The sequence below is a fragment of the Silurus meridionalis genome, chromosome 20, assembly GCF_014805685.1.
Source record: "Silurus meridionalis isolate SWU-2019-XX chromosome 20, ASM1480568v1, whole genome shotgun sequence".
Taxonomy (NCBI): Eukaryota; Metazoa; Chordata; class Actinopteri; order Siluriformes; family Siluridae; genus Silurus; species Silurus meridionalis.
The window spans coordinates 3,218,722-3,244,692 of record NC_060903.1 but is presented as its reverse complement, the minus strand read 5'-3'; the positions used below and the strand labels follow the sequence as shown (position 1 = coordinate 3,244,692).

The 25,971-nt window shown below is 39.3% G+C and overlaps 1 protein-coding gene across 1 annotated transcript in view; it reads right to left on the bottom strand.

Moving 5' to 3' along the window:
- Window positions 1-25,971, bottom strand: part of pde1cb (phosphodiesterase 1C, calmodulin-dependent b) — a 77,634-nt gene that overhangs the window by 18,182 nt on the left and 33,481 nt on the right. Inside the window, exons 4-7 of the mRNA XM_046876043.1 lie at window positions 8,720-8,833; window positions 4,631-4,813; window positions 967-1,033; window positions 764-880 (exon numbers count right to left, since the gene is read on the bottom strand). Of these exons, the coding sequence (XP_046731999.1) occupies window positions 764-880; window positions 967-1,033; window positions 4,631-4,813; window positions 8,720-8,833 (481 nt within the window). The remainder of the gene's footprint in view (window positions 1-763; window positions 881-966; window positions 1,034-4,630; window positions 4,814-8,719; window positions 8,834-25,971) is intronic.

Here is a 25,971-nt window from a genome sequence, read left to right as displayed (position 1 = left end):
GAGTCAGGGTTTTGAACATGCTTCTGGTGATGTTCACAGGTGGCTGAAACAAATCTGAACGAATCCCTTGGACATCCAGTGAAAAAAATCGAGCAAAATATTGAACAGTAAGGATGCGCATCTCCAAAACTGTGGGCGATGCATAGCCAACGATACGATACATTAAAGATGTATCGTGCACAAAAAAAAGATGAAATAAAACCAGATGTTCTTTTCCTGTTCTGTCTTCAGAAAGATGCAGCTCTACCTCTGCCATGTTAATCTACTGTATATTCTATGTGACTCCCAGGACACGCCTCGGTCTCTGCAGTGCTGTGATGCTCAGCATTGGTGCTGAGAGAAACGAAAACGCGCTTGAGAAACAGTTTAGCGAGGAGAAATCAATCGAGATATAAAATACTGGTCACAAATGATTGGTCACAGTGTATATAATAAAAATATAGTGCATCTACTAACAATCGCATGCAAATCCGATGCAACTATGTTCAAAACGACGCCTCGTGGTACATCAAATTGCACAATTACAACAATTCACAATGAACAGGTGGCTGGAAAAAAAAGCCGTGTGGTCACCTGAATGTGTGTGTTGTGTTGTATGTAGTGTGAATACAGTAATTGTGTGATTCAATCTTATGCTTGTAATGAAATCATTTTATATGATTGGTCGTATCGATACCTTTTTTGCCTTGGTTTCCTGGAGTCACATGCAGTATTGTGTGTGTGTGCTTGAGTGTGTGCGGGACAAAATCAGTACGCCGTTCACCTTAAATCGGCTGATGAGGTCGTATCTGGTGAGAAGTTCATAGAAGATAAATTTCAGTGCGTGCTCGCCGCTCGATTCGTTCAGAGCGAAAACGTCAAAAGTCCACTTGTCTATATGCTGTGAATTACAATAAAACAGACGCTGGAATGAGAATTCGCTCTGAAAGAGGTGTGTGTGTAATGGTAAAGTGAGTTGTGTGTTACCTTGAGCACAGTTATGACGGATGCAGGGTAGCTTAAGCCCACCATGTTGGAGGTCCGCCGGTACATTCTGCTCATTCAGAAGAGAAACCAAGAAATGAGCAGTATACATAATGATGTGAAAAAAATGAATAGAGTAAAAAAATGTCTTGATGGAGAAGTACAGTGACTTTAAACATTGACTGCATAGTGTCTTTGAACATTTTGCCATTCCCTTAATCTCCTTCTCTTATTCTGCTCCTGAGGTACCAGTGTTTCATTTTTCCCTTTTTTTTCATCCCACCCCCTCCCTCTAGATGGAGTTCTCTTCTATATATATATATATATATATATATATATATATATATATATATATATATATATATATATATATATACACACAGTATCTCACAAAAGTGAGTACACCCTAAAAGAACATGTAAAACCTGTGTCCAAAGTAACAATATTTTGTGTGAGCACCACTGTTATCCAACACTGTCTTGATCCTCCTGGGCATAAAAATCACCAGAGCTGCACACGGTCGTTATTATGTTGGAAAGCTGCCATTTGGCCCAGTTCCTGAATGGAGGGCATCGTGTTCTGCTTTAAAATGTCACTGTATCTTTTGGAATCCATGTTTCCCTCAGTGAACTGAAGTACCAGCAGTATTCATGCAGCCCCAGACCATGATGCTCCCACCACCATGCTTGACTGTAGGCAAGACACAACTTTCTTGGTACTCTTCACCAGGGCGTTCCCACACATGCTGGACACCATCTGGTGTTTTTGGAGAGCAAGACAGAGATATTCCATTGACTCATCCCAGTCAGGAGGCTTAAACATGGCAGGGAATCCATGTCATTCTCCAGCACTGTCCTTGTGGTGGTGTTCTTTGGTGCTGAAAATTTCTTTCTATTCTAACACTTTGAAACATGAGCTTTTTCCTCTCTACAAACAAAACAAACAAAAGACAGCTTCAAAAGTGAGATTCATACGTGCTTTTTTGAGCATCCCATTCCACATTTAGTCTCCATTCACTGTCATAATAAGCTCCAATCTTCTTGAAAAATGTTCCACCAGATTTTGTGGAGATTTGTGGAGATTCATTCAGCCACAAGGGTGTTAGTGAAGCGCAGTTCTGATGTAGGTGAGGTGAGGAGGCCTGGGGAGCAGTCAGCGTTTACATTCATACCAAACCTTTTCAATAGGGTTTGAGCTCTAAATCAGGCCTTTCAAGGTTTTCCATACACTTTTAATCCATGTAAAGCAGATCTTCATACAGCTGGCTTTGTGCACAGGGGCATCGTCATGCTGAAACAGGTTTGGGTCTCCTAGCTGACTCAGAGGATTTTCCTTTCTCTGATAGCACCTCCTTCTAGCCTCCTGCTATAAATCCAACATTTCTTTGCTTCTGTTTAGAAAAAAAAAATCCTCACTGCACATTTCTCACTTTCTCCATTAGCAAAAGCCACAGACAGGCTCCTTTTCATCAGCTGGGTTCTGCAGCAAAATGCATTACGCATGTAATGAAATGATGGCGTCTGGTAAAACATTTAGGGAGAGGGAACAAGAGGGAGAGAGAGAGAAAGAGAGAGAGAGAGAGGGAGAGAGAGAGAGAGAGAGAGAGAGAGAGAGAGAGAGAGAGAGAGGAGAGAGAGAGAGAGAGAGAGGGTAGATGTAAAAAACCGAAGAATTTGTCTTGTTCTGCTCAGGCCTCTTAGCTGAAATGCTCCGACTCACTTTGTACTCTGCCCACAGATTTATTTCGCCAACGGATGAAAATTCATGATTAGTACAAGACAAATGTTCCCTTCACCGAACTGATCATTTTAATGCGTTAGAAAAAACCCACAAGTCGCCCATGCCCCGCCCCCATGGGGGTTCCTCTTAATCAATGAGTCTGTGCTGAACTGTATTTAATAACTCTAGGTCTATTAATCATTTACAGCTTTTGGCAGACGTTCTTATCCAGAGCGATTACAATTATCTTATTTTCACAGCTGGAGGGGCCTCGATCAGGGGCCCAGAAGCAGTAGCTCTGCAGTGCTGGGACTTCAACTCCCAAGCGTACGAGCAGAAAGCCAATGTCTTTTACCAGTGAGCTCCTACTTTCCAGCAGGCATAAGTGAAAATCCATAGCTAAGTTTGCTTTTAACCAAGAAGAAGCCTTTTTAGGCTAATGTGCACAATAGCTGATTTGGATGTTTGACTTTGCTGTGACCTTGACCCTGTCGCACACAAGTATATATTCTTCCTCTTCTTTTGGCTGCTCCTATTAGGGGTCACCACAGCATATCATTCGTCTCCATACCCCCCTGTCCTCTACAGCTGCCTCTTTCAAACCAACTACCTGCATGTCTTCCTTCACCACATTCATAAACATCCTCCTTGGTCTTCCTCTTTTTCTCCTTCCTGGTGGCTCCATCCTCAGCATTCTCCTACTGATATACCCTTATTCAAGTATTTTATCAGTAGATTTTTCTTAGGTAAAGGATAATGGTAATAGCAAGCGTAATGGATATAGAGTGTTTGGTGAACTGGGATATTTGTATGCTGTCGTCCCCTCACTCTTACACTTTCACTCAGGTTCATTGACGGTGGTGTGGTGGGTCGTCTCTTATCCCAGAGATCCCTAATGTCTGTGTTACCTTCTGGTTCTCCCTTTTAGTTATGTTGCCATAGCGAGTCTTGCCGGAGTCCAAACTGCACAGTGACATTAACTTTCATACAACAATAAAGACACATAATAATCCATATCCTTCTCTTCCTGTCACGCTTCTTCTCTCTCTCTCTCTCTCTCTCTCTCTCTCTCTCTCTCTCTCTCTCTCTCTCTCTCTCTCGGTCGAGTTAAACATGCTCCCAAGGTTCCAGTGACCATTGTTCCTGCCCCTCGTACTCCTCCGTGGATCTTCAAACTTCGTCCAGACCTGCCTCTAGTGTTTTCTTCTTTTGAAGGCCACTCTGTGCAACTGGGGACGGTTTCTCATCAACGCCTTGGGTGGTTCCATGAAATTCCATGAAAGACTACTGTTTCAACATTAATTCTCATGGTTGCAATCACATACATTCAGAAGATATTATGCTAACAAGAATCTCCGCTAGACACAGGGAAGTGGTAGCTCAGTGGTTAGGAGGTTTGACTTCTATATTTTTCTTTGTCTCTGAGGAATTTTTTTTTAGCATAATAATCTGTAATATTATTTGTAAAAACTATTATTAAAAATATGTAATTACACTCTTAGTTTCAAAACAAGTGTCATTGTCGATTCGGTTTTCTGTACAGAGACGTTTATTTCACATTTAATTAATTAATAGTAATAAAAAATTCGAAAGTTGTTTTCTCGTGATTTCTACATAACAAAAGTCGTTATCATGAATTAATTTGCTCGTGATCTCGAAATAAACATTGTTTCCTCGTGATCAGCACTTTGCGGTGTATTCTGTATTAGTTTAAATTGTCAGTCACTGACAGGCGCAGAGAAATTTCAGTTTAAATCCCTGATCAAAGTAAAAGCGAATGCGATTCTCCATGGTGCTGCGATGATCCTGCCTGCAGACAAATTAAGCATTAATCACAAAGAAACAATGTTTGTTATGTTGAGATCATGAGAAAATGAAGCCTCCTGTATGAAAGGCTTCAGGTATGTAACCTGAATTTGAATTGGGAAAATCGAACAGACTTGATCACCTCTCGACGAATATCCCGGCCTGCACCGCGTGTACGATGCTGCGGAATCGCGGCTTCTCCTCCGTCCGTCTCAGCATCAGCCCCATCTGACGTGTGAACGTGGAGGCCAGCCAGTCACGCACCTCGGACGGCACCGAATCCGACTGGATGTCGCTGAGCTCGTCCTCTGTGTCCACCAGGCGCCTGAACGAGAAACGGTGAGAGGAACAGAGACAGAATTAGGAATTTTGAAATTACGAAGAACTTTTATTACAATATTTATCGACTTTGTCGCTTGCTAACAACCTTTACTTGAAAGAAAACTTCACCATCAGTGACCTCAGTACTGTTTTTTTCACCAGACCAATTCCAAGTCCAATTAATATTCTAGTATATTCGATGTTGAGAATGCAGTTTATTGTCAGAAACAGAATCTTGTTCCATTTTGTTCTTTCTACTAAGACATACTGCATGTTTTGCTGGACCTAACAGCAAATCCAACAACTCACAGTCATTACATCACTTCCTCTGGGTTCAACAGACACCTAACCGATAGAGACCGAGAGAGAAAAAAAGAAAGAGAGAGAGAGAGAGAGAGAGAGAGAGAGAGAGAGAGAGAGAGAGAGAGAGAGAGAGAGACCTACAGAAAGACCACTGTCTATTTGGAGCACATTATTTCCTGCCCTGCCACAATATTAGGAACAGTGAGGGATCTGCCTTGCGTTTTTATCAGTGTTACAACTGTACAACTGTAACACTGGTAAAAGTGGTAAACCAGTGGTTAAGATGTTAGACTTCTGATCAGAATGTCATGAGTTTAAATCCCACCACCACTGAGCTGCCACTGCTCTCGACCCTCAACTGCTCAGTTGTATGAATGACATAATTGTAAGTCGCATCTGTGAAAAGCTGTAAAAATGTAGATGGGTTCTTCATAAGTATTATTTTTACTAATTCATTTTTCCTTCCTACAAATATTCCTTGATGTTCTTCTGAATGTATGAACATTGCTTGCACAATTTCTTGTTTATTTTTTTTTATATTTCATTATTATAATTTATTTGGTTTATTTTGTTATATTTCTTTTTTGTTATAAAAAATATCAGTGCCAAATAAAGCTCAATAAAATAGATGATAGATAGATAGATAGATAGATAGATAGATAGATAGATAGATAGATAGATAGATAGATAGATAGATAGATAGATAGATAGATGTAAAGAGAAAGAGATAGATAAAGAGAGAGCTAGAGAGACCGATAGAGAAATAGAGAGAGGTAAAGAGAGACAGAAATATAGAAAGATAGAAAGAAAGAGAGAGATGTAAGTCATGTCCATGAAAATTTGCCCGGCCCTTGTGTGTCTAATGTGAACTAAAATGGATCTGCGTGACTCCTCACCCCGGGTCTCTACGGCTCTCAATATGATTATGCTAATCCTCAGATTTCTTATTTTGGAACAGACGCTCATTAAAACCCACATTGTAAACTTCCAAACAATTTCACGTCTCTGGTTGAAGCGGACGTTTTCCGGAGCCTGATATTTAGTTCTTTTTTTTTGTTTACACAATTATTGTTCATTTTCTGTCAGTACTGTTTTTGTTTCGTACATTGCAAGGTGTAAAAGCTCGCTTCCTCCAACTAACTAACCACGGAAGTTAAAACATCACAGCTTTTTACACAGTGTGAGGCCTGACAGCGACCCAAAAACAAGGTTATATCGCCTCCAAGCCGACATGGCAAAAATATGAAGCTTTTAATAGTCATAACAGCAAATCATTAACAGCAATATGTTTGTGTGTGTGTGTGTGTGTGTGTATACACACACACACTTTTTGGGTAGAAAGTTCAGGTTATTGAATAGTGAACAAACCAAAAGGTATCAATTTCACACCGCTGCAGACTTGGCGAACGGGGTAATAAGTGTGAAATTGCACTGACACACCAATAAACCAAGCGGAGGTATGAAAAAATTTCACTCCTCGTACCATCCAGGTTCAGTCATTTGTAATATTTCCCCCAACTCCAGTGCAGACAGAGAAATAAACATGACAAGGGAGTCGGAACCCAAATACATCACTCTCAGAACGTCCCTGTGATGAACGACCAGCTGATTCATGGGCCGAGTTCCTTTCAAAAATATATATATATATATATATATATATATATATATATATCTCTGCTTAGACCTTGAACTTATTATAGAGATGAAGAAAGATGTGTTTCTCTACCTGAGGCAGAAGGTATTTAAGCTTTGTCGGGGCAGAAACGTGTTATTTTAGAGCATTCAGAATGACACATTATTATACCTAGAATGAGGAATAAACAGGTCTCTATGGGAGGAACAATCATGAGTTATGAATAAAGATTTCTCTGCTATATTAAACCAATAAACTGACCTTTTTGCACGTGATGACCAGCTATGTCACACTATTACATCCCAGAAAATACAAACCTGAGAAAGTTCATGTCATTTCGGCTTGACTGGATGACCAAAGCTAAAGCAAAAGTAGCTTTATTTCATGGATGGAGATTTTTGGATAAATTGGTATATTTGGTATGTATATATTAAAGATCGACATTGTCCATTATACTTTGGTGTCATTTTCGCAGGTTTTTATACTTCTTCATACAATCCCAATTCGAAAAAGTTGGGACTCTGCGCAGAATAAATACACAGTGAATAAAACAAAAAACAGTGGTGAACAGTAACAAAGTGAATTTAATTCATTACTGTACTTAAGTACCGTAATGTCCGGACTATTAAGCGCACCCAAATATAAGCCGCACCCACTGAATTTGACAAAGATTTTTATTTTGAACATAAATAAGCCGATGTCTACATTGAAACTAATGAACTATACACAGGCTTTAATGAAAGACAGTGTCTGTTACACGGCTTGTATCTAAACAGTAGCCTATCAAGAAAGTCATTGTTCACTGTCTTCCTCCTTCCTTTCACAACTATTTCTTTTGGGAGTTTTTCTTTTGGCATCGTTGGGTACCCTGAACCCGTTCGGCAATTTCATTGGTCTAATGTTATGGGGCTCAGTTTTTTGGCTTGAAGTTTGTGAAACCGGGAAAAACCCAGGAAAAATCCATATAATAGCCGCTTCGTTGTTTAAGCCGCAGGGTTCAAAGCGTGAGAAAAAAGTAGCGGCTTATAGTCCGGAAATTACGGTAGTTTTTTTTTTCACATGTCTGTACTTTACTTCTGTATTTCCATTTGGGGAGACTTTTACTTTAACTTCACTACATTTCAAAGTTAAATCTCATATTTTTTTCCTCAACTACATCTTGCAAAATCAGTCGTTTCTTTTTTATTAGCGGATCAAATCGTAGCCGGTCAAACGTGCAGCTATCCACCAATCAGGGTCGAGCGTGCGCTGTGTTTAGAACTCGTTCTAATTGGCGCTTGGTGTATCTACTGATAACCAACATACAGTTCAGCATCAGTTCAACAGCAAGCAGAACATTTAGAGAGGAATAAACGATGAAGAAACTCCAGACTTGAACTCGCCACAACACATGTGACCTTATTTGCGTGATTTCCGTTGAAAAGAAGGTTTGGGCTCATGGTACGAGGTTTTGGTGCGAATCAATGCGTTCTGTTTTTATTGACATTTTACACAGTGTCTCATCTTTTTGAAACTGGGATTGTTTTATGTCTCTATTATTATATTATATTATATTATTTCATTTTATTATATTAGATTACATTTTATTTTTCCTTTCAAGCAGGAGGTAATGCATCGTGTTTGAAATCACGTCGTGTTGCTGTTTATCAAAAACCGACTATGAAAAGCACATCTGTTCGAAAGCCGCAGTATCCTTCACATTATTCCGATGTTTTTCCGCTTGTTCAGCTTATGCTTTAGGAATAACAGAACATAAATATTCCCTTTTACTTTTACAAACTCATCGTAACAGATAATTGAACACGGCTGTGTGGTAAACGCTTCCAGGTGCTTCTGGTCTGCAGTAACTGTCAGAGGACCATTTACGAGATTGAATATAAGCAAACTGGGTTTAAATCGATTTAACTACGAGTTATAAATCTACATGGCTTTTACAGCTGAAAATATTCCACTCTATAAACGCTGATACTTTACCTCGTTTCTTCGATGTAGACGGATTCGAGCACCGACGCAGCATACTCGAGGTTCTTCTTCAAGTCAATCAGGGATGCTTCACCTCTCTCCAGCTGTTTCACCAAACACCTCAATCTGGACATAAAGCACAAAAAGAGATTTAAGATCAGACCTCGAGTCTTGTGATGCTTAAAGAAAATGTTAAGGATTTCAAGAAATTTTATCAATGTTGCTTATGTCAAAACATTCGATAAACATCGTTGAATCATTGAATTAAAAAATCATTAAGAAAAGTCTTAATTCTTATTCTAATATTCACATTCTTAATGTGTTTGTTTGATTATTTCAGTATATGTTCATGATTTTCCAGAGATGACATTATATTAAGCCATGATATCAAAATATTGTAGTATTCCTTTGACATATAAAATATATTTTTTTTTGCAATAATATAAAGAATTTATAAATATTTTATTATAACAATATTTTGTATATTAAAATCTGTATTTACATATCTAATAAATATTTTTTATTATTATGTTAATAATTATATTACATTTTATATACATTAAATATAATTAAAAAATTATATATACATATTCTGTAATGTAAGCTGCAATTTAAATGAAAACAGGAAGTAACTTGAGCCACCAATGTCTTACAACAATACAAGTAAAAATAAATAAATAAAAGTATTTCATCATTAGCATATTCATGCAATATTGCAAATACAATCATCTTGAGCTTCACATCACACTGCTACTGATACATTTTTTAATCAATTCCAGTGGTGGACAATCAGGGACTTAACTTTTAATATATTTTTGTCCATGAATGTGTATTGAATTATTCCCAATAATCTCTTCACTTCAGCACTGTGAACACTGCAGGCGTCCTATTGATTCAATTCCATGTTGCTTGAAGATGTTGCTTTAACCAATCAGATTGCAGCTTGCTTAGTCAAAAGCCCCCACTAAACTCTATCTATTTCTCTAAATTTATTGGCATCAATTTCACATCCTTTGATTGGGTGGTCAGAGAGCGTGCGAGACAGAGCTCGCAACCCACATCTGTAGCAAACTGCACAAACTCAAATATATTTGTGTGGAGTTAATAGCAGTTCCACAACGGCTGATAGAGGAGGAGAAATTGATTTGGCCGCAGATACACATACAGGGACAAGACGGTCTTTTCAAGAACAGCTGGACGTTGTGAGGAAAGATCGGCCGAATTATTTCAAAACAATTAAACTTTTTTATGAACCGTTTACACTTTTCTGTGAAATTTGCACAAAAACACACAATTTCAAATCCCCAGGACGAGCGTAATGCACAAAGAAAAAATTGCACATAAATGCAGGGAAAACACAGGGTCATTTTATGAGGTTAATATCGATGCTTCTGCTGGAGATGATGCATGCAGGTGGTGCAGTTGTGGCTACAGTGAAAAGAGACGTGTTAAAATGTGTTCTCTGGGTTTCTTGCTTTAGTTTATAACATTCGTTCTCGCTGTATGAGATTCCTGTCTGCGATGCAGTGCAGTTGCAGTTCTTCTGCGTTACTTTATAATATTGATGGTTTCTTTAGATGTGGTGTCATAATGATGGTATTAATAAGTGGACTGACTCAGGTAGGACATCACTGAAGGCCTGAGTGAGTAAACACATGGCCCGCCGCTGCTGCATTCTCAGGATGTCATGGGAGTTGGGGGTACAGATGTGCTACGAATGTAACGTGCTATGAATAAAGAAATTGAAATTACAATAGGATATTGCAGAGTCTCATTCTAATTCCGGTATTTTCAGGAGGTTCTGGTGCACTTGACATACGATCAAACATCTGTTTCAGGATAATCCATCTCTCTCATTCTCTCTCGCTCTTTCCTGGAGCCCTCTCCATCAGATCAGTATCACACGTCCGAGGCAACGGTCCAACAATAATAACAGGCTAGATTAAAAGATGATTTGAGGCTTAGTTTGTTGATTACAGAGACATTTACTTGAACTAATGTAGCACACAAATCGCTGGATTAGCGACGATATCTGAAAAGGTAGGAAGCAAAAACAATGGCTCAAATTGGATTCTGTCCATCACTATGGATCTGTCAAATGCAGCTGAGCGAAATGTGTGAACGAATGTTTACTAAAGCGTGCCTGGAAAACATTTTCGACGTCGTGCACCTTTGGGGAATTTTCAATTTGAGTTTAAAGACGAGAAATAGGACAAGCTTGTGTTCTTGTGAAAATTAACAAACTTTATTGACTTGAGTTACTGTAATCCAGCTGTTTTTTTGGTGTACTTAAGTATGTTTCGTATGAAGTATTGTACTTAACTTAATTTTAAATCGCATCCATTACTGAGTAAAAAAAGTAATAAATACAAATAATGCAGGGGAAAAAAACGACTTTCCTGATTGACACATGGGCGTTGAACAAACGCGTTAAACTCAGGGGAAGAACAATGGGGACGGACAAGACAGACGCCAGTGATGCTGACCCAGTTGAAAGTGCAATTCTTATTGAACAAACTCCTGTATATATTTAAGCGTCCACTTTGACTTGCACAAAAGGCAACAGCTTTATTATGCAGTGTAAACAGTGTTTGCAGAAAGCCAACTGCACTGGCAGCGTAAAAAAAACTCGACATCAAACCTGCGCAAGCATGTCGATATAAGTTAATAATATTTAGTTTACATAATCGTTGTACTGTTGCGTTGCATCACCGTGTGACATCGCTAATGATGGTTAGCATCAGGGTTGAAAATAAACGGGGACTTGGGGCAAACGAGTCTATGGACAATTAAGCTAGTTGAATTTCCTTTATCATGATTAAAGTGTCATGCAATGAATGAAAAGTCTGATCAATTTTAGAGTAAATCTGCTGATCTTGCATTCGATTTGAGCGTTAATGCATAACCAATCACACATTTTTGGAACTCGCGATTTCTCTCATTACCATAAATAATATTATAGTTATCCCTCGTCACATCGCGGTTCAGCTTTCGCCGTTTTACTGTAACGTGGGTTTTTACATGTACCAAATGTGAAATGATTTTTAGATGAGTAACTTGTACTTAAATAAAGTTTTTTGAAGTAATAGAACTTTTACTTCAGTAGAGTATTTTCTTTTTCTTTTCGCCTCTGCGTAAATGTGTCTGCTGTGTGTGTGTGTGTGTGTGTGTGTGTGTGTGTGTGTGTTAGTTACAGGGACAATGACCTGATTACAAGCACAGCTGCTGAGGACAAGGACAGTGGGGGGTTAGAGCAGTGGCGTAGGGGGGACTCGGTTTGCATCCTAGCTGTCGATTTAACACGTTCGCTTTATTTTCCCATAAAAAGTAATACACAGGAGAGGATCTATTTCAGGATTCAGTTATATTTTGAGTGATCTTTCATGATGTACTTCACGTACACACACAAATACACAAACACACACACACACACACACACACACACACACACACACACACACACACACACACTACTACATTCTCAGTAAACCTTTCACTTGACCCGATGGTTTTCTTTACATCGAGGACGGCTGTCAGCTGTAGAAGGGCTCAAGGTCAACCACTATGTTCTCATTCCCACGCTGATTAAATACACTGTTTGCATACACTATAAAGACAAACGTTTGTGGACACCTGACCATTAGATTCGTATGTGCTTTTTGAACATCTCAGTCCACATTTAGTCTCCATTTGCTGTTCCACTCTTCTGGGAAGATGTTCCACTAGATTTGTGTGGAGATTTGTGCTCATTCAGGAAACCTGTGGTGACGTCAGCGTTCCAATTCACCCCAAAAGTGTTCAGTAAGGTTCAAGATCTTCCACACACTTCCAACCCATGCATATCTTTTTGGAGCTGGCTTTGTGCACAGGGGCACAAAGTGAATGGAATGCTCCCACATCCAAAGACATCCAATTGTTTACCTCCACCATTGTGGTAACAGTTTGGGAAAGAACCACATCTGGCTGGAAAAGTCAGGTGTCCCAATACTTTTTTTTTATTCCATTTGATGGAAGTCCTAATAGAAAATGCATTATATTTTTTGTTTTGTCATGATCTCGACATAAATTTCTTGCCATAACAAAAGTTACCCCGGCCTAATTTTCTCGTGATCTCGACATAACAGACGCTGTTTTCTCGTTATCACGACTAGGTTTTGATCGCAATGTGAAAACCTGTTCTCTCACCGTGTAAAGCTGGAAAAATTCCAGACACCACACTTCTCCATTATAAAGACCAGAAACATTCACAAGGCGTGAGATTTTCTCCCGATAAGACCACGACGTGAGAAAACGTTTTTTACGTAGAGATCATGAGAAAACTAAGTCGTGATAACAAGGAAACAACATCTGTTATGTCCAGATCACAAGAAAATTAAGTCTCGGTCGGCGTTTTCCGTCAATGAAAGCATTTTAAAAAACGCTCTCCAAAGTGGATATATTTGAAAAAGCAGTTTTTGTGTCGCAGTGTGGACTGTGAAAACTGAGGCTTTCAGAAACTATGACTAATTTTTTAGTCACGACGTTTCAAAGAGCTGGAAAGTGAATAAACGTCGGGCGGAAATAACACATGTCGAAGTGTTTCAGGCGTTTCAGTGTGGATGAGCAACTTTGGGAAACGGTTGAAAAACAAAGTGTGGACCCGGGGCAAAACTTCAAATTGATCCGGATTAGTCTAGACGTAGCCTCAGTCTGGTTCAGTCAATGGGGATGTTGCTTGCATATTGCTTTGCAACCTTAAAATGTTTCTAAAATGCTTGAGTTGTCTTGGTACAATGGTTTGGTTTCACGTAGGTTGGTCTCGGTTTTGAGGATGCAGGTTTGTCTCGTTCTAATGTTTTTTTTGGTTGGTTTTGTTACAGTGGGTGGTTTTCGCTCTGGTTAAACTCGGTACAGTTTCGTTCCTGAAGGTATGTTACAGGGTTTCATTTCACACCGGTTGTTCTCATTTTGATGACATCGTGAGAAAACGTTTTTCGTTAAACTCATGAGAAAGCAAAAAAGAAAAATATACTATAATGCATGGCCTTTTAGGACTTATGCACCATTTAGGGTGTCTTCTGCAATCTTTTTTATGTGTTGTAATTCTGGAGGGAGCTGCTGTCTATGATTTATAAACCGAAATCCTGCTGTCCCCCATGTGTCAAAATGACTGTAATCGATGCTTAAGGCCAGTTTAATGACACAATTCCGAGTTGCTTGCAGAGAAACAGAAATCTCAAATAAGTCATCCATGTTCGGACTGCCACCTGATCTCAAACTCGCTTTCAACAAAAACGCCACGCCTGCGGTCATAACACATCAAACTCTTCAGTCCATCTGGAATCAGGTTTTTTTATTTTCTAGCTAAAAGAATAAAACTCTATGGCCATGCCCACACAAATAAATTTTCATTTGACTCATATTGTTCTGAGATGACTCCTGCTAAACCCTTGCATTGCCAACAAAGCTCTCGACAGAGACAGCTCATCACAACAGCTCGAGCAGGCTTGTCTTCTTAAGGTGAGGACACACCAAACTGATGGCAAAAAAAACTAGCTATGAGGAAAGCTTACTGTGGCGTCACCTAACATTGCCTCACATCGCCTTGTGTCGCCACGCAGAGGCTGTGTTTGGGCAAAAAAAAAAAAAAAAACACACCAGACAGACCACATCCATCTGTCAACTAGTGTGTACCTTCTGAGCCTGCGTGAGAGAACAGATCTCTTCCATACCAGCAGGTGGCAGTAGTCTGTATTTGAAACCGGAAGAGCTGAAAAGAGCTGTGAATATATAAAGCAAGTCGCGTTTACATTTGAGGTGATAATTCCTAAAGGAATCTTGTGGCTTTTTGTAAGTTGCAAATGGCCCTTGTTCTTCTCGTGGATCGTCATGGAAATTTCAACGTGTCTGGTTGATTCGAAAGAACAGAACAACAAAGAGCAGAACAATTTAGCACAGCAAGAGTATTCTTAGGAAAAAGGAACCAGAGCCTGACGCTCAACTCTCACACACTCGTCTCTTCCTTACTTATATACACAAGAAATGTTTCGATGAGGAACTTGTAAACCCGCTGAGTCGACATTTTTAGTTGAATCTAGTACAGTCACATTTAAGCTAAAACAGAAAAACATCTCCTTGTACGGTAACATAACCTGAAAATTACCCCATATATGGTAATATAAGTGATGGTAACTGTTAATTAAAAAGAAGAAGCGAAAGTGCACAATGTTCTGTCTACGTGTCCTGTAAAACATAGGCATAGCAGTGGAAAATTACTACTCAAGATGTACACTGACAGAAAGGGCATACAAGGTCATCTGCATTGTATACAGATAGAAAAAAATAAATAAATGAACCATCACAGGATCAAGAAAGATGAAAGAAACGGATAAGCAGAGGAGGCAGTCCCTCTTTAGTCTATTGTCGGTTTCATTTTTTTTTCCGAGTGCTCATTCACTAATTCACGATTCGACATGCAAAATCGGGCAAAAAACAGCTGACGCCATCTGACTAGAGCTAACGGTACGGAACCCACCAAAAAAAAAGCCGACTGAGGCTCCGAAACCACCCGACATTGTCCGAGGGCCGACCATCGACTCGCTGTGTACCGGGCTTTATGGTGGTTTGCTTATCTTGAAGGGAAGTTTTGTTCATGCAGTTTTGCTTTGTTACAATACTTTTATTTATGCAGGGTGGTCTTATTGCGGTGCTTTGGTTCATGCGGGTTGTTCTAGATACAACTGATGTTGTTCTTTTGTTATGGTGGCTTGGTTTTCTACTGGTGATCTCCCTACAATGGATTTTTTCATACAGGTTTGCCTTGTTGTGTGGTATTTGTTTTTACTCCGCTCGATCTCAGTATGCTAGTTTTGGTTTCAAGGTATTCTGGTTCACACAGCAGTACCTTGTTAAGACCATTTTTTTTCCCTCACAGAATGATTGGTCTATTTAAGTTTAACCACAACGGGCCAAGCAGCTGCCTAGCAAAAACAAAAAACCAGCTGCTGCTGCACCATGCATTTCTCTACAGTTTTTCGCTTGCATGCATCTATGGTGTAGTTTTTGTGTTTTGTTTTTTTGAGGAAGTTAAAAACTAGGGGTGTTAGTATCTTCTGTTGACAGGGGGCAACAATAGAGAACATCACAACTAACCAATTTTTTCACATTTTTATATTCTAGTAAGCACATTTCATGACAGACGGACGGACGGGCGGGCGGAAGGACGGACGGACGGACGGACGGACGGACGGACGGACGGACGGACGGACGGACGGACGGACAGACAGACAGACAGACAGACAGACAGACAGATAGATAGATAACTGGTGTCTGAATGTTCGCTAATCATCAAAACGGAATTCCCCATTAACCACAAATCGATCTACAGAGTCAGACATCGATTCTTTAAGCTCAGCCAATTTTAAACTTCTTTTATAAATCCCCCCCATTATCGCTATTGCATTAAAATAGGAAGCGATTAAGTGAATATACCTGCTGCATTTGCTGCCAGCAGCTCCATTTAATTTGCATTCACGCACTACAAGCTTGGTGTTTCATAACATTATGGATGTTGCATTATAAAAGCGTCCATCAAAACCTCATCAACAATTGACAGCTGAATTGAATCCTTTTATGTAGTCCAGAACAAAGCTTGTCCGTGGTGGGATGGGAAAGCTGACAGATGTGTCAAGACATGCATAAGTGGAACGCGATGTTTCATGCCCACTGACTGGTTAAACTCAGCCCACCCATATTCATCAACGACAATCACGTTCGTTACAACAAAATCGCACCGATCGTATGGCTCCCAACATCACTCGAAACTTAAGACGGAGGAAGGGAGGGAAGAGGTGGATTTATTCTTAACACGATTTTGGTCTCTGGATATTTTTGAGAAATATTTCCCAAGGCACTTCTTACTTTGGGTTCCTTTCACATGACAAAAATAAGTCCTAAAACTTCTGTTCCTGTCGTGTCAAATGGTCCTTCTAAATACTGTCCAACTGGTGTAAATGCCTTACAGTGAATTATTCTTGGAAGAACCAAATACAAAAACATATTTAGTGCTTTGTGTAATCACTTTACATGACCATCACTGATCTGAAATAAATCAGCCCCTTCTTCATATCATTCTGTGTATCTATGTTGCTGTTGCTCTTGACTTTTGCTAAGAAACCTGATCAGGGTGAGCGAACGTTTTGATGACATTGGAGTGTTATGTTATGGCGGTTTGGTTCATGCAGGTTTGTCCTGTCAGGGTGGTCTTGTGTTTTTTCTCATTAAGACTGTCTGGTGGCTTGGTTCGTGACACTTTTTCTTGTTATGTGGTTTGGTTCACACAGATTTGTCTTGTTTTGGTGGTCTGGTTCATACAGGTTTGTCTTGTTACAGTGGTCTAGAAGTCTGATTCACACAGGTTAGACTTGTTACAGTGGTCTGGTGTTTTTCTAGTTCAAATCGGTTTGTCTTGTTACAGTGGTCTGGTGTTTACAGTTCACATCGGTTTGTTTTGTTACGATAATCTGGTTCATGCAGGTTTGTCATGGTCAGGAAAGGGCAATATTTATGATACATGTCAAATACATATTTCAAACATGAAATAAGATTTTCTCATTTGTATTTGATAGGGTTGATGAAAACGGCTTCATATTATGTATCAAAATACTTATTGTAGTTCTAAAATACTGTAAAATACTTTGTAAGAATTCTACCTGACATCATAAAAATGCGCCCATATAATTATAATTATTATTTTTTTGTATCTTTGCCCAACCTGCATCTATTTTTACATTAAGCCACAGAGTACCAGTCAAACGTTTCCATCTGAGTGCTCTGCCTATGCAGTACAGTCTCCAATCTTTGTGTGTGACTAAGAAGGCCGTAGTGAAACATCCAGCTCTAGTTAATGCATTTAAAACAACTACCATATTGTTTTTTTTCCCATATATTATTATTATTATATTATTATTATTAATAGTCTGTACTCATGTTGGAATGATGTGCTGTTTGCCGTAACTTCCCTTTCAGAATGCGCTTTTTCAAAAAGACATGCAAATTAACCTACTTATCTCACACAGAGCGTTTAATTGTGCTCTTTGCTCATCAGCATCCTGGTGCTAGTTAAAAAAAAAAGGTGAAGGAGAAAAAGACTCAGAGCTCTTCCAGAGAGCAGTATCCAAAGATCAGAATTTCGAATGCCGCATTATTCAGACTAAACGTTAAGACTAATATTGAAGTTTTTGATTTATGAGCAGGCTGCTCAGCATAAATGTGATTCATACAGCACCAAAGCATTTTACAGTAGGAAGTGTAGTGAAAGAAATTAGCTTTATGGAGCTGAAGTCATCCGAGAGCCATAAATCTGCCACCACAAAAGCGGGGCTGCTGCTGATATTGGGTACCTCATTGGATATTTATGCTGAACTGCCTGTTGGGAAAGGAAAGTGTTTCTCTCATAATGAATCTCAGAATGATTTTTTGTCAGGGTGACTGAGGGGCTTGTGGGGACAAGCAGGGTCATGGAAGAGTTGTTGAACTTTTGAGGTCCATGGTAGGAGTGTTTTAGAGTGTGGGATTAGAGGGGCGAGTTGTATAGTTATATTCACCGAGGGTTTGCAGTCAGCAGTGGTCAGTGAGATTAAAACTGACCCAGAGAAAAAATTCAGTTAAAGGGGAGAATGTTGGGAAACATTTTTTGCTAAAGAAAAGAATAGCTCTTTTATAGTTATTACTTGCATTTGTGGGTAATACACAAAAGCTCCACAAAGATGTAACACTTCTTATTTCTATATCGTGTTTAGTCCGTTCCAATAATAATGAACAAAACAAAAAACTCCAAGCATGCAAACATTCATTCGAATGATAAAATTCTCCATTCTGATTGGCCAGAAGGTGTGGAACAATTCACGTATTGAGCGTAACTTTTCAAGAAATTATAAAAAATACAGTGTGCACAGAAGAGAAAGCACTATGAAAACAATATATTTAAGGTCTTCTTTGTTTTTATTAAAAAATTAAAGCATAAAAAAAACACTTCCCTTGATTAGATACCGTAATTTCCGGACTATTAAGCGCACCCAAATATAAGCCGCACCCACTGAATTTGATACAGATTTTTATTTTGAACATAAATAAACCGCAGGTGACTACACTGAAAATAATGAACTTTACACAGGCTTTAACGAAATACAGGGTCTGTTACACGGCTTGTATCTAAACAGTAGCCTACCAAGAAAGTCATTGTTCACTGTATTCCTCCTTCCTTTCACAACTATTTCTCTCGAGAGTTTATCTTTTGGCATCGGCGTGCGTTTAAAAATCACCATCAGTGCAGCTTTTCTCCCGATGCCGTGCAGCTCAGAACAAGTGAAGTGCGTTTTTTCATGCCCGGTTGTTTTCAGCATGACGAATGATTCGCATTTCCTGTAGACAGTCCGAGTGAGCGGCAGGTCAAACGTTAGAGGAACCTCATCCATATTTATGATGTGGTGCGGCCCGATTCAGTGGGAGCGCATCTGATTTAATACAAAGAGTTTCATTGGTTCACCTGAACCCGTTCGGCAATTTAATTGGTCTAATGTTATGGGGCTCAGTTTTTTGCCGGCTTGAAGTTTGTGAAACCGGGAAAAACCCAGGAAAATCCATAAATTAGCCGCTTCGTTGTTTAAGCCGCGGGGTTCAAAGAGTGGGGAAAAAGTATCGGCTTATAGTCCGGAAAATACGGTAACTGCAATGAAACTACTATATAACTATGGTTATATAGTGGCATCAAAACTCCTCCCTATGAGTGATAAACAGCTGGTCTATAATATAGATATAGTTAAAGATTTTCATGCTACACTAATATAATGTTAATATCCTGGGCAATTATGTGCAATAATTTCAGCACAATAACATTATTAATAACTGTAACATGTGCAATAACTTTATACTGTAACTGTATTATTGTAGTCTGACTTCTGTTTCACTGCTGCTACACACTGTATATCTTATTAAGACTGGGAATGCATTGATTGTACAGCATCTAAACTTAATATATAACTTAATATGTATATTGTATTTCAAATTTCTTAAACTTGGATTGTTTGTGAGCAACTGCAACCCAACAATTCCCCTGCAAGGTCATTTATGATCATCAAGTTTTGCTGTTCATTTGAATGCTGTTTATTTGATAACTATGCACAATATTTGTCACCAAATTCATTGTTTTTAGCTTCAGGGTGTTCGTGTAGATTTCAGAAATTTGTTGTAAATAAAAGGTCAATACTTTTGTCACAGAAGGAAATCTTGTAGATTCGGTGTGATTTAAACCGCAGGTAAATGTTAATGTGTTACACTTTCCATATTAACAACTTAATCCCCAATTCCAAAAAACATTGGGACTTTGTGTAAAATATAAATAAAAAGAGCATTTATATTTATAACGACGTATTTGTACTTCATTACTTCCAACCTCTGAATATTTCTGAACATCCTACTCTACATTTAGAACACAAGAACAAAATGAAACGTAGTGCAGGAGAAATGCAAGGAAGCAAAAACAGGAAACTCTGTTTTCTAGTGCGGCATTAACCTGCGGTCAGAGGAGCAATAACAACACACGGATTACACAAATCTTAATCTCAGCCTGGAAGATGAGAATCTAAAGCATAGAAGCTTTTTTTTTATTCGCTCTTGTAGCCACCTGGGGTAGCATGCCATAGTGGGGCCCCAGGGATCATCAAAAAGTATGTTTCCATTATATAATGTAGAATAGGAAAAAGAAAGAAAGAAAGAAAGAAAGAAAGAAAGAAAGAAAGAAAGAAAGAAAGAAAGAAAGAAAGAAAGAAAGAAACTGGGGTTAAAACACAGGGTCAGCCATGTTACAACACCCCTGGAGCACTGAGGGCTAAGGGCCTTGCTCAAGGGCTCAAAAGTGGCAGCTTGGCAATAATGGGGCTTGAACCTCTGACCCCTAAAACTGCTCTTAGTGGAGATTAGAAGGTGAGTAGATGTTGGCAATAATATTTCTATAGTGAAAAAAGAGACTTTCTGTTATTTGAAGGTTTTTTTTTAGATGGTTGTGAGTTAGAAAGAGTGTCTTATCATTCAGGAACACGTGTGTAGAACAAAACAACCACCATCAATAAAAAAGTAACATACATTCCATTATTTTTTCAAAAAAAAAAAGATAGCTGCAACCAGAATTTTTTTGTTTTTGGTACTGAGGTACTGTTCTTGCCATGACAGTCCATTTAGGTTTGGTCAGGATCCAAATGCACAAATCATCTCCTTAATAAACAACATTTTTACTACAATTATGTCATCATTTCAATCGCCATGCCGGGCAGTTTTCTGATCTGATAAACATCAGCTATTGGGCCACTGGCTGCCTCAGAGAGCAGGTGTCAGCCTTTGATGGAAAAGCAGTATACAGAGGTCCTGAAAGGCCATGCATTATAATGTTGTCTTTCTTTTTTGTTTTCTTGTTTTCATGACATAAAAGTAAGTTAATCATGATCACAAATGAATTTTGAGGAAGTGGCAGAAACGCTAGGAACGCTGTATTGAGAGAGTCAAGTCATAAAACAACATAAAGCTACATAACACAACATAGGGCTACATACAGGACACGAAGCCGAGGACTAATGCAAGTTGTCCTCGCCACATAATGTGCATCGTGTGCAACCGAGTGCAAACAGTGCAAGACAAAAGACGGTGCAAACAGACAAACACGAGTCAGCGTGGAAACATATACACAAAACACAAAACAGCGCCACCAGTAAACTTACAAAGTCCAATGAATTACCCACTGAGCTACCATTCTGGTGGCAGCTTCCTAACAGTTAAGCCGTAACAACGTGGCAACCTTCTCAAAAGCCTTCTGATGGGACGGATTAGTGACTCCATGCCAGCAACATTAAAGTTCTTGAAGTGAAAGGACTTTTATTTTTTCAGGTGTTCACACCACAGCAAGGCTAATCTCGAATAATTATGTCTAATTAGCCGCAGCAGCAGCAAACAAACCGGACCGCCTGATTTTACATGAACACAAAAGTTGCCTACATATAAAGCATTGATCTTAATACGCTCTCGCTGCAATTTTTATAAGCCGTAATCATTCATTAATAGGCTCCATCCCGTGCCTCTCCCGTTCGATCAACCGCCACTCAACCCTCCCTCGTGGAGTCGCGGTTCCAATGTCGAGAAGGACGCCGTCACGTTCATTAAGGTTTCCATTAACTCCCTAATTATGTAGAAAAACAACGTGGTGACATTTGCTATGTCTATGCCTCCCGCTCTTCCTCTGCTGGGCTCCGTTTTTTCTCGCCTTTATTTCAGCGGCCATTAATTGATTTCTCTTCCACTTGCACAAACGCTAATTAGCGACGTGGAGGCATGGAGAGGCGAGAAAAAAACAGAACGAGGAAAAAACAGGTGGAGAGAAATTTTATAACTTAGTTCGTTACAGATCATTTCTGATGATTGCGAGGTCGTCGTTCTATCAGTGCACGTCCTTGCTTTCTATCGTGGTCCTGTTTTCAAAGAATGTCACAATTGGAAGGAGTTTAGGGGCCTGAATCTTACCATCTGTCACTGTACAGATTACCATCTGTTGTGTATTTTGTTTACAAGACCGGTAAGCTAGTTAGCAAGTTAGATAGTTAGCTGTAATTGTAATTAACAAATGTTAGTAAAAACATTAACTGTAGTGCTAATGGTTTGAAAATCGCTAGCCGATTTAGTGGGTTATTTACGTTTCACAAAAAAAAAAAAAAAAAGTTCCCTCACATCGCTGGGGAAGTTCACGTTAGCCACATATGCGCCGATTTAGCGCTAACGTCTCAACTCGACTTTTTTGTTTTGTTCATGTTTGAGGACGGTATGACTGCAGAGAAAGTGTTGATTAGCCACTATGCCGCATAATGACCCGAGAACCAAAAATGTTGTTAATCATGTGAGAGAATATTTTATTCTTTTGTGAGATGACGAACTCAGCTAACACCGTAAACTGCTAGCTACACTCCGATACGGTCGATTCGCTTTTTCTCAATTATTATTGTAAAATATTTACACGATTTGGCATGTCTGATAGCATCCGATTCGTTTGCACCGACTGGAAATATTTGCAGATAAACACAGCCGTAGTGTTACGAGGACGCTTGGGACCGCTGTGTAATCTCTCCAGCTGCGGTATGTAATGAGAACTCAATTCCCAGGAAGAACGAGGGACAGATGGAAAATTGCGTGGATGTGGGAGTGCAAAGGGAGGAGGATTATTCCTGGGGAATCCTGATGGATGTGACGTGAGGAGAGAGAGATTTTAAAGAGAGGAAGAGAGAGAGTTTGTCGTTGTTTCTTATATACTTTCTTCACAACTGGAATTTGTTTCGACGCAAGCATTTAAAAAACACCCTGAAACACAAAGATTCTTCCGAGATCAATATTTTAAGCGCCTGGTGCCAATTTCCTGTTGTTTCACTTCAACAGAAAAGGTCAGTTTATCGCAGGAGCTCTCTCTCTCTCTCTTCCCCCTCTCTCCAAAAGCTAATACATTTTTTTTATAAGGTCAAATCTGCATATCACACCACAAACGAAACTATCTGAAGCCTTTTTAATCAGAGCAATGGACACACAGACAGAAACTCATACAAACACACACACACACACACACACACACACACACACACACACATTCAGAGAAGTGGCATCGGGTCTTTTTAATTGCTCCAGGCAATGCAGCTGCACTCACACAATGCCCTATTGTGCCTGCTAGATTATTTCCTGCAAGTCCATGACATACATCAGACCACACACTGATTACCACAAATCACTAAACTTCTGCGTCCAGCAACCCTGTCACCCACACACACACACACACAAACACACACACACACAGCCCTCTTGTAATCCTTTTAACTGCTGCTTAAAGTGTGTATATATATATATATATATATATATATATATATATATATAGAGAGAGAGAGAGAGAGAGAGAGAGAGAGAGAGAGAGAGAGAGAAATCCCACAAAGAAACCTTTGCACCCTTCACCTCTTGCACAAACAAAACACCATGCAAAAGCTAAAACTGAAGCTTGTTATTTTCATTTGAATTAGTCCACATGAGCTAGGTTAGCTTGATTAGCTTGATAGGCTACGTTCTGTAGTTAGAACCTCCCTGTGGTAACTTTACCCATGTCATGTCTTATAAAGCTGGAAGCTGTTAGCACTATAGACAGATCAGCAGCACATCGTAAATTCTTTTATAGTTTCCGCACAAGTTTGTTCTTATAAAGTAAGTTGGCGAGGAAAGTCCTTCCTGGAACGCCCGTTCGTCACATGCTTGGCGTTAAAAAGCATGTCGGTTGGAGTGAGGAAAAACAGGAAAGTAATAGGAGAGTCCTGTTACTAAGCCAGAGATGCCCCTGGAGATCTACCTAATTGTAGAGTTTAGTTCCAATACACCCGGCTCTAATATTAATAAGATGGCTCAGGTTTTGGAGATGCTAATGGTATAATCATTACTTCCGGTTTTCCACTACAGAACAATGATGGATGCTTGCACACAGACAGACAGACAGACTGACAGACAGACAGACAGACAGACAGACAGACAGACAAACAGCTCCTACTAAAAGAATCTAAACCTCATGGCAGCTTTTTTTAGACAACATAAACAAATAAATGAAGAAGTAGCACCTAACAGGTGAACACAAAAGGATAGCAAACCACAAACTGAAACCGAAAACCAAACCACAAGCATATTGTGCTCACATTTAAAGCTTATACAACATGCAGTTATTTCTCTGTCAGATGTGCTTTTTTCATGATTTTCATGTTCCAGTGTGGTCATGAATTTAGCATCACCTCTCTATTATCACAACTGAGCAATTCTCGTATAAGCTCTTTATTTTGACCTTCACAATTGGTAGGTCCATATAGACCATTTTCTAGCACTTCCAACACACAGATACACAAAGCTCAGTCCACATTGTTATCACCACCCCGGTGTGCAGTAATGCTCAGTCCTTGACATTTTTGTTTGGACAGTACTTCTCATCTCAACTAGCCACAATTAATTAAATCCTTTGACAATGAGAGAGTTGTCTCAAGGTCTAAAGCACTTAATTATATATATATATATATATATATATATATATATATATATATATATATATATATATATATACATACATACACAAAACACAGCAGAATATTATAGCTAAGGAGTGATACAATGTGGAAGACAAAAATAGAAAACATACCTACTTACATACCTTGTGCATTTTTGAAAGCACAGGGTTTCATGCTTGGTGTGTCTTTTGGCTAACAAGCAAGCATATGCCATATAAGGTACAGTAGAGATGAACAAAGATCTGCCAGGATGGGCCTCTGATGAAAGAGAATATGAGATGAAAATGAAACAAGACGGCTCTAATCAGGGCCCTTTTTGTGGGAAGATTGCCTGATTGAATCCTTTGAATCGATTATTATTTGCATTATTTATGCATAATTCGAGCTCGTCTAGGATTTCACCTAAATAACATGGAATAAGAACTAAGATTCGGAGTGTAATCGTCAAATCCATTCAGGCCCTTCCCTGGTTTAGATCTATATGATGACACATCTAAAGGAGGGTTGAGGGATTGGTCCAGAACTAAACCTGTCTGAATAAATATGCACATTTCTTTGCCTCACTAACCTCAGGAGACACAGCAGACGAAATGGAGATGATGAACGGCCGGCTATAAAGCTACGAAGGACTGATGGTCAGTGTTAATCTAAACGCTGGACTGCTGCCGACTGAATGAGAAGCGCTTCTGGAGTGAGGGGTTAAAATTAGAGTTTGATTTGTGTTACTGATCACCACAGCAGCACTGCAAGGAGTGTTTTTCTTCCAAGGCTGATTTTTAGAAGAAAACTGACTAATCTATACTTTACATATGAGTCACCACTCGCCAGTACCTTTTAACTGATGACGTAATCAGCATTTTTAGAAAGGGTTGCTTTTACATACAGCCTTAGACTAAAGATCACTTCCATAATGGGTACATCATAAATAATTCCCATTAAAGATTTTAATCTGATGAGCAAGCTTTACTGGCTGGGTCTAAACCTTTCTAAAACCATCAGATATGACCAGCTTGATGATTCAGAAACCAGCTAGACCAGCTTATACCAATCTGATGAGTTAAAACCAACCTGACTAACTAGAATGACTCTGAAAGTGTCCCAAACTACCGGAAGTAGATTTGACAAGCTGGAACACACCATAACCGTCCTGACCAGCTAAAACCAACCTGAACC